At 38.9% G+C, this 10,208-nt stretch overlaps 1 protein-coding gene across 1 annotated transcript; it reads left to right on the top strand.

Moving 5' to 3' along the window:
• Positions 1–291: 291 nt before the first annotated feature.
• LOC127221993 (olfactory receptor 4C6) lies at positions 292–1,200 on the top strand. The gene has a single exon (XM_051183920.1). It carries the CDS (start codon positions 292–294, stop codon positions 1,198–1,200), a length of 909 nt encoding a protein of 302 aa, XP_051039877.1.
• The last annotated feature ends 9,008 nt before the right edge of the window (positions 1,201–10,208 follow it).

The raw sequence follows: 10,208 nt of genomic DNA on the forward strand, positions 1-10,208 counted from the left end.
AGAGAGTCTCATGTAGATTAAACAGCAATTAATATTATAGAGTCAAGGATGACCTTGATATTGGACTTCTGCTCTTACTGCCTCCAACTTACAAGTGCTGAGATTACAGGCATGGGTTATCATACTGGCCTATATGGTTAAAATTCAAAGAAAAATTATTCTACCACATGTGCAGTGGTAGTAAATGAATATGAGAACTAATGACTTAGAAGCCTAATAATGATTAATTTTAAATCACACTTTTTTTTTTAGGTTCTACAGCTATAAGATGGAATGCTAATTACAGGATAAATGGGAAAGCAAAACAATGTGACAGAGTTTGTACTTTTGGGTCTTACAGGGAACTGTCACTTGCGGAAACTGTTTTCTGCTGTGTTTCTAATCATGTATGTTGTCATGGTGCTTGGAAATGTGCTAATCATAGTGACCATGATCACAAGTCAGAGTTTGAAATCACCAATGTACTTTTTCCTCACATTTTTATCCCTTGTAGATGTCACCTATTCTTCTGTCATTGTCCCAAAGCTGATTGTAGACTCCCTTTCCGAAATCACTACCATTTCCTTTGAAGGATGCATGGCCCAGCTCTTTGCAGAACATTTCTTTGGAGGTGTGGGGATCATTCTGCTTATTGTGATGGCCTATGACCGCTATGTGGCCATATGTAAACCTCTTCACTACGTGACCATCATGAATCCTCACATGTGTTGCATACTGTTGGGAGGAGCTTGGGTAGGGGGATTTGCACATGCAACTATTCAGCTTCTTTTCATGTATCAAATACCTTTCTGTGGTCCCAATGTCATAGATCACTTTATATGTGATTTGTTTCAGTTGTTGACATTGGCCTGCATGGATACCCATACACTGGGTTTCATTGTCATCTTCAACAGTGGGGTGATGTGTATGGCCATCTTCCTTATTTTAATTGCATCCTATATAATTATCCTGTGTTCTCTAAAGACTCATACCTCTGAAGGACGACAAAAAGCCTTCTCCACATGTGGCTCTCACTTCACAGTGGTTGTGTTATTCTTTGTGCCATGCATTTTCTTATATGTGAGGCCTGTGTCTACCTACCCCATAGACAAGGCCATGGCTGTGTCAGATTCAATTGTCACACCCATGCTGAATCCCTTTGTCTACACACTGAGGAATGCAGAGATGAAAAATTCTATGAAGAAACTTTGGAGGAAGTAGAAGGTTTTCTTTTCCAAGTCACTTTTATGCTAAGCATCATGTTCCTCATAAGAAGTAGTTTTCCCTTTAAAAATGAATAATGTAGAGAGAAAGAGAGAAAGCATAAAAGAGGGAGCAATATTGGTTTGAAGATAAAATTGAACACAAAGAAAGGTCTAGCGAAACACAAGACTGCCACCAACTAACAATTTGAGCTTCCATGGAAAGGCTACCATAAATGCCCTTCCCGGAGAGTGAGATCAACAACTAACTTATCCATGGAGCCCTCATCTAATGCCTGTTGTAAACAGGAGCAAATGCCCATACATAAACACTGAGTCGAAGTAGAACCCAGATGCAGATGGAGAGGACAAGACCAGGCTACAGAAACACATAGAGACAGTTTACCTGAGCAAGGAGGAGCTAACGGGCCCCCAGACTGATAGCTGGGAAGCCAGCATGGGACTGACTCAGGCCCCCCTGAATATGAGTCTCAGCCAGAAGGACTGAGCAGTCTAAGGGACCTCAGACAGTGGAGCCAGGATGTATCCCAGATGCACAAAAGGACCTTGCTAACGCATCCCCCATGGAGGGCTAACTGCCTTAACCTAGAGACAGGAGATAAGCCCTAGTCCCTACTTCACATGACTTGTCAGATCTACATGACCCCAACTGGATGGCATTCCCCTACATATTGAATTGGGGTGGGGGGATGGGAGGGGAGGGTGGTTAGGGTGCATGTGAGAGCAGAGAGGGTAAAAGGAAGGGAGGAAGAGAGGGAGGGAGAGCGAAAGGGAGGGAGAGGGAACTGGGATCAACATGTAAAATAATAAATTTAAAAAAAATGCTCTGACTCCAAAATTTAAGTTCAAGGACAAGTTACTGGGGAAAAGGATTTCTATTTTTGTTTCCACAGAAAATGAAAAGCTGTGGATTCCTTCCAGACTAATGTGGTTTGATCAAGCCAGACTGCCTGAAATAGAGTAACAAGTGATCCTACATTCAAAACAACTAGACAAAGCAGCCTTATAGACTACAGCCAGGATTTCTGCATCTTCTTAGAATCCCCCATGACAGCGCCCCTTACCAGCAGGAAGTAGTTTGGAAAGAACAATGCCCAAATTAAAATGAACAACAACAAAAAAATGAATAATGTATAATAATGCCCTTTCTTGTTTTTTATGTCTAACTGTATGAAATATTTGCTATGATTTAGACTATTTTAAATATAGGATATATAAATTTCCCAGCATTTCACCTTTCCTTGACTTCAAAATACTTTGCAACTCCTTGCTTTCCCCTGGAATTTTGTTAAACCATCTTTCACTTCTATTTTGTATAAAGGACATCTTCTATTCTTCAACACCTTCCTACAAGATATCAACCACATTCTTTTTTCTCCAGTAGCCCTTAAAAAAAGCTATACTACTTTTTATCCCTTGAGTGAGTCCTTTTTTTCATATGTATCTATGTTAATATATCTTAAAACATGAAAAAAAACATATATATGTAATATGAAAAGAAAAGTGGCACTATTCAGAAGAAAGATAAAAACATAGGTGGAGTGTTGAGGTAGTGAATAGAATTCAGAATATGATTAAAGTACATTACACAACTGTATGAAGCAATGAATATAAATTAATAAATGTGCTCAATGAATTTGCATGAATAAAATATTAACTGTGAAATTGTTTTTTAGTGAATCCAGCCTGCATCACTGTATTCTCTCTTCCTTTTCTGATACTATTTTTCTCAACAAAGTAGGGATTGGCCACTCTACTTTTCTCATCATGAGTAAGTGTTTTACCACTGAGGTATGGCCTCCATAAAAGTCTTTATTCTTTATTTCAATATATTTGTTTACTCAGAATAAAATCAGAGATGCATTTTATAGTTATCTAAATGTAGTGAGAAATTCACTTTTTCCACACTGGTGGCACTGACATTCATTGGGGGTGGGGACAGGAGCAGATGTGACCTGGGTGAACTAGGTCTGGGGAAGGGGCCCTGGAGCACTCTCTTGCTTGCTGAACTGGGACAGAGAACATATGGAGGCATCCTTGGGACCAGGAACATGCTGGTGTTCATTTATCTCTGCTGTAAATTATTTCTCCCTGAATAAACATTTATTCAGACAGTTTTTCCCGATTATTATAGAACCTCGATATCTGCTGTTAGAAGTAGGATATACATTTCTGCGATTCTGGGGGATCAGGTCTCACCTAAGAGGTGGCACACAGTGCCATGCTGCTTCTAAGTGTCTTCATACCTCTGTGCCAACCTGAAGACTACAGCTGTGGTGAGGCCAAGTCTCCTTCCCTGACCCTCTGAGGCTGCCTTGCAGCTGCCATGCTCAGCACTCTAGGCTGCCACCTCCCAAAGAGTCACTGCCCTGAGACTTCCACTTCAGCCTTCCTCATTGGCCCTGGCAGTACAGATTATTGCCCTACCACTGTTGCAGCTGCTGAGTTTGCTCTGTGGTTTGGCCTCAGTTCCTCTAATGTGGTCCCTCTCCCATCCCCTCACGTTGTGCTGAGACCTCATGCAGAGCAGTACCTGCTTCTAATCCTAGCAATCTACAAAAAGCTTGATTTAACTTTTCCAACTAACAACATTTCTTAGCTGGCTAAGTAAGACCTTGCAGCCAACAAGGTCTCTCCAGCTACTGAATACCCTAAGGTGATACACCTGTTCCACCTACTGTTCAGGTGTAATTACTGCAAGTTGAGATCTGCAACCAAACAGGACCCTGCACTACTCAGCACAAAACCTCATTGCTGCTGGAATTCTTCCATCTGTTTCAGGACAACAGAATCCTGATAAGTTAATTGCAACATCTTTCACAGTTTAAGCTGATATAATATCTGAGATCAATTGTTCTATATCTATGGCAGATAATCTTATCATGCAGGACTTTAGGAATCCTTTTATTTCATGTTTAGAAGGAATTTAAGCAGAAGAAAATCATGACTTAACCAGTATTCACATTTTTTTTTTTTTACTTTTGGTAACAATTGTCCCAAAAGTGAAAGAATCAAATTTATAAAGAAAACATGGATCCTTCCATGCATTGTAAGAAAAACACGTATCTCTAGAGTTTCTACATTCTACACTGATGAAAACAAATCTGGTAAGGCAGGATATAAATCAGGAAAAATAAGTAAAGTAGTTCATTTTTGCTTACTAGTATATGTGTGTGCTTTGACAACACACCTATTTGAAACATGGTTTCTTATCTTGCATTTTATATTAAGTGTTACATATCAACATTTCCTATGCCATTTAAATTCTGCATACTATTTCTCCCAAAGAAATCTCAGTTAGTCTAAAACAGGATACATACATAGGAGAGGGATTTTATTTTATTTTTAATTTACATATCGATCCCAGTTTCCTCTCCCTCCCTCCATTCCTCTCTCCCTCCCTTTATCCCTCTCTCTTTACCTCCCCCTTTCCTTCTCTCCCACCCTCTCATGTCCCACAACAACACTTCCCCTCCCATCTCCCCCCCAACTCCACATGTAGGGTAAGGCACTCTAGGAGAGATCATCTACATTTGTCAAGTCATTTGGGATAGGGACTAGGACTTCTCTCCTGTCTCTAGGTTAAGGGAGTATCTCTCCATGTAGGATGTCCCCCCAAAGTCCTTTTGTGCACCAGGAATGCATCCTGGCTAGAAGAGGGATTTTAAATAACAGTAATGACACACTGTAAGGATGTAAAAATTTAGCATAATTTTCCCTACACTCTGTGCCCTAGCAGTGAGTAGGCAAAAGGTCATTCTTGACTGTTCATGACAGGGCGGTTATTGGATAGCACCTGTGATTGAATGAGAAGAAGAAATGAGCCGTGCCACACTACCCAGAAGCCCTAGGGAAAGCAGACTTCTTGGGCTAAGCACCAGTTTAGATAGTTCAAATTTATTGGTTCATACTGGATGAATGGTTTGTGATGCGCGGGCTTTGTTGTAACCCTATAAAAGCTGTGTGAACCCTGTACCCAGGGTTCCCAGTCCTCTACCCCACGTGGAGTATGGCTGTGAACCCCAGTGCATGGAATATGAAATACCTCATGTTTTTGCATCAAGACTGCTTCTCGTGAGTGATCTGGGGGGGCGTGAGAGTTCGTGCCCTCCGCGGGTCTTTCAACACAACTTTATAATAATATATGCCTTTGTTCAAATAATTAGTTTAAAATAAACAAAAAGAAAAACAATATTAGTTTGTTTTATTAGAAAAAGTTTACAGGAGGGCCAGGATAAAATGCTGGATGTGGCTGAACATACCTGCAACACCAGCACTAGAGTGTGATTGGAGGCTGTGTGAGAACAGGAGTCTCTCTGGACAGCCTTGATAACATATGGCAAGTTCCCTTTTGTGCAAAGTGCTGCAGATATGCAGTTTCCTAAAAAAGAAGAGCTCAAGTTTAAAAATGCAATAAAACCTTAAACTTTGCTAGTTCTAGAAACTCAGTTCCCAGCTGGAAAACCATCAAATGCCAAATGCATATTTTTAGAAACCAGCTTCTAAGAGAAGTTCTTTCCATCACAGGAGATAATGAATTCCTAAGAGACACATCTCAGATGTAAAAGTGCTGAATTCTGAAGGCATACAGCTTTAGATATTCTTTTAAAGAAGGGCATAGATGTTTTCTAATGGAAAGATTGACCATGAGTGGATTCATTTGGATGCTTTTTTGCAGCTTTGCTATGTGCTCTCTCATGGTACCAGAATCAGAAAGGTAAAACTTTCTTTAATTTCTCAAACATTCTTTTTTTAGTATTAATACATTTTTTCTATATTTCTACTTTAGAACCAGCTAACAATATATCATCCATGTAATGGTAAATTGTGTATTGTGGAAACGGTTCACAAATTATTTCCAAGAATTTTTGCACAAAATATTGGCACAGGGTGGGGCTAATTAGCATTTCCTGTGGCAATACCTTCCATTGACATCTTCACCAGGTGAGAATTATTGTATTTAGGTACCATGAGGGCAAATTTCTCTTTAACTTTTTCTGTAAAGGTATAGTGAAGAAAGTGATCCTTTAAATCAATAACTATAATCGGTTATTTTTTAGGTATCAAAGAAGGTAAGGACATTCCAGGCTGTAGAGAGCCCATTCATTGGCTGTATAACTTTATTTATGGCTCTGTAAGCATTCTCTGTTTTCAAGATTTCTTTTTGATAACAAATGCAGGAGAGTTCCAAGGGCTGGTAAATTCCTTGCTATGTCCAGGATTTAGCTGTTCCTGAACCAGGTTTCTTTTAAAGCCTCTAACTTCTCAGAGGTCATAAGCCATTGTCCTACCCAGATAGGTTCATCTGTTAGCCATGTTAAGGATAGGGCTTTTGGTTCCTCTGTTTGTTTAGCACTTGTACTCTGTTTTTATACAGCCTGGATATTTGGTGTCTATCTGGTATAGTGCTTTTATATTATTTTTTTCTACAATCATGAGTTCCTTTATGGTTCCTATCTAATACGGAGGAATGTTAATCTGTGTATTCCATTGCTGCAATAGATCATGACCCAATAAATTAATTGCTATATCAGCCACACATGGTCACAACCTTCCTCTATGTCCTTCGGGTCTTATACATTCAGTCCATCTCGTGCTCTATTTTACCTGAGATAGAGTTCCAATCCCTAAGAATTGAATATTTAATGTCTTGAAGGGGCCATCTTGGAGGCCAAGATTTATTAGTTATTATGGTTAGGACAGTGTCACCACCCATGTCAACAATACCTTTTTTTTTTGTCTTATTTTAAATATTGATCCCAGTTCTCTCTCCCTCCCTCCCTTCCTAGAATGCCCTCTGACCACTCACCTCCCCACCCTCCCCCCACACACACACTCCACAGGCACTGGATTTTCTAATTGTCCTGTGGAAGATTGTCCTCTGCAGTGACCTTTGACATGGGAGCCTTCGAGAGGCCCCCCCAAGGAGTTTCCTGATTATAAAGGGTTTCCTTGTTTGTCTCTGGTCGATCTACATCCATTGATCCAGAGTTGGCCTTTGCCACACCTTTTACATAACCCAGAAGGCTGAGGCCTTCTGTTTGATTCATTCCTAGGAGTGGTATTCCTAGGAATACTCTGCCAACAATTTGTTCTTAGATGTCCTGTCCTATCACAATTAAAACATCTGACAGTTTGGTATCATTTCAAACATTTGGCGATGACTTCTCCTACCCAACTTTCTCTGTCACCACAGACAGTTAAGACATCTGTTATCTTGATGTCTTCTTAGACCTTTAGATATGGCTTCTCCTACCCAGGCTTCAGTGTCATTGTCATTATACTCAATGCTGGCTTTATATAGGACCCAGTAATCCAAGGGTGCTGATCAGATTTTTAAGGGCCAAAGCACTTGTTTGCATTGTGAACTCTCATTCTCATAAGATAATGATTCTGAGAGTATTTGTCTAGAATCTGTATCTGCTAAGTCTAATTGCCTTAGAGAACCTTTCCAGGAATACACTAAAGTGTTCTCTCCGTCCTTGCCTTATCTTGGTATAGGATTCTATCCTCTTCCCTGCTTCATGAACTTTATCCCAAGTATTCAAAACTGCTGTACTGGATAGAGACAAGATGTGTTCATCACGTGCAGCTTGAGTTTTTGGATCAGCATAAAGACCCTCACCAAGAATTTTATCTTTGGGAGATTTAGAACCTTCCTTGAAACCCTGAAGGTCAAGAGCTTTTGCTTCCTCTCTTCATAAAGCCCTCAATTATAATTGAGATGAGTTTTCAAGGACAGCTGATATTAATTGATCGCAATCCTTAGAGGTTACCTTGTTATTCCTCATCCATGATTCTAATTGCTTCACATGTGGTGAGTCAGGCCATAAGAGACTACTGCTTTCTTTGTACCTTCTAAATATTTTTTATGTATTGATTCCCACTGATATGCAATGAAACTTTTTGGGTGTTTTTTCGTTGCTGGTTTTTCAGTAATAGCTATGTGGAAAGCCGTTAGTGAAGGGAGAATGATCTTAGGCAAGACTCCCCTGACTTTAAACGGTGTAGGAAAATTTAAGTGTATCTCATGCCCTGTTAACCTGTAACCCTTCTTCTGATGTATCAGATTGAAAGTCTTCTAAGGCCTGGACTCTGTTCATCATTGTTTCTTTGAGTTTTTAAACTTGTTGAATCATATAACTTTCCAGAGACTTCATTGAATCAGTCAGTTTCTTGTTTTCTCCAACTGCAAATGATTTTATGCTTTTAATATTCTCATCCTTAGATATTATCTGAATGGAATGTAAACTGCCTTCCAAAAACAATGTTCTATCTGCTAGCTTGCCATTATCCTCACACATGGAAGAGATTCTATCATCTAGTCTTTCTATTTGATGTTCCAGTTTTTTAAACTTATTAGTAACTTCCTCCGACCAGGAATGAGGTTTTTCTGCTAATGTGTTAATGTATTGCATTGTTTCTGTTTTGGTTATTGAGGCATCAGACACAGAACAAATTCTGTTTTCTACTTGGTCATTTTTATGTTCCATGTTTTGTATCCTATTTGTTAGATATCTATTGCCATTTTCAATAGTCTGAACCTTTTTTTCTAAGCATTCTATGTTTTTCATAATAGCCCCATCCTGTACAAATATTTTGTATAAAAACCTTTGGAAATAATTCATAAACAGTTCCTAAAATCCATAATTTACCATTACATAGATGATATAATGTTTGAGAAAGTAAAGGAAGTTTTACCTCACTGGGAATCACAAATTGCACGTGAAAAAATACAAAAAGGAGACTCTATCAACTACTTAGGATGTAAAATAGGTCTATAGAAAATTGGACCACAGAAAGTACAGATCAGGAGAGATTGCTACCAGACTCTTAATGATCTTCAAAAATTACTAGGAGAGATTTATCAACTGGAAACCATTTTTGGAGTAGAAGGGCATGATTTGAAAAACTTGAAAATGGCCGTAAAAGGAGACAAGGACTTAAATAGTCCACGAATACTATCAGCTGAATCTGAAAAGGAATTAGAATGGGTAGAAAAGGGGATACTAGAAGCACATGTGGACCATGTGGATCCAAACCTAGATTGTATTCTGGTTATATTACTCTCTAGAGAATATCCTTCAGGGATTTTGATGCAGACAGAAGATATCATATTAGAATGGATATTCCTACCACATAAACAGAATAAAAAAACTAAAAACTTATTTAGAGAAGATCTTTGACTTGATTATAAAAGGTAAATTAAGACTTCCTCAGCTAACAGGAAAGAACCCAGCAGAAATTATAGTATCTTTAACTAATGACAAAATTTCCTCCTTATGGAAAGATAATGAATATTGTCAGAGAGCATGCAGTAATTTTTTGGGAATAATTAGCAACAATTATCCCAAAAGTGAAAGAATAAAATTCATAAAGAAAACGATTTGGATCTTTCCACACATTGTAAGAAAAATACCTATTTCTGGAGTTCATACATTCTACATGGACACAAACAAATCAGGTAAGGCAGGATATAAATCAGGAAAAAATTAGTAAAGTGGATCAAAGCCCTTTCAGTTCTGTACAAAATGCAGAATTGTATGCCATTCTCATGGTACTTAAGGATTTTACAGAACCCCTCAATAACATGTGGTCCTATGTGCTTGCAGGAGACACTGTAGAACCTTGCCAAGTCAGGGTAAGATAGCCTTTCTACCTCACTGCTGTTGTTGTGGTCTGTCAAGTACTCTTGACCTTAGCCAAAATTGGGTATACCAATGTTGCTGTGAGACCTTGGGTGACTGTCCAGGTAGCTTGCTGTTTCTGTCCTTGCTGCACCTTTTGGAAGTTGCCCATCCACACTTCGTGTGTACCCTAGTATCGTTATTTTCCTTCTCAGGTTTTGATGAGATTGAATATTAAACTGTCACAACTATTATTCTTTCTTCCTACTTAGATATATTAGGTACTAGACTTAAATTTTCCAGCTTAGGACAACTCTATTATAAACTCCGTTATGCCTTCACGCTAGAACTAGATATATAGGTCATTTTGTTCTCGATT

Source organism: Phodopus roborovskii, unplaced genomic scaffold (genome assembly GCF_943737965.1).
Source record: "Phodopus roborovskii unplaced genomic scaffold, PHOROB, whole genome shotgun sequence".
In the NCBI taxonomy this organism is placed as follows: Eukaryota; Metazoa; Chordata; class Mammalia; order Rodentia; family Cricetidae; genus Phodopus; species Phodopus roborovskii.

What these genes read in the sequence shown, in the direction of transcription:
- LOC127221993 (XM_051183920.1), top strand. Translation starts at nt 292, where the DNA reads ATGGGAAAGCAAAACAATGTGACAGAGTTTGTACTTTTGGGTCTTACA.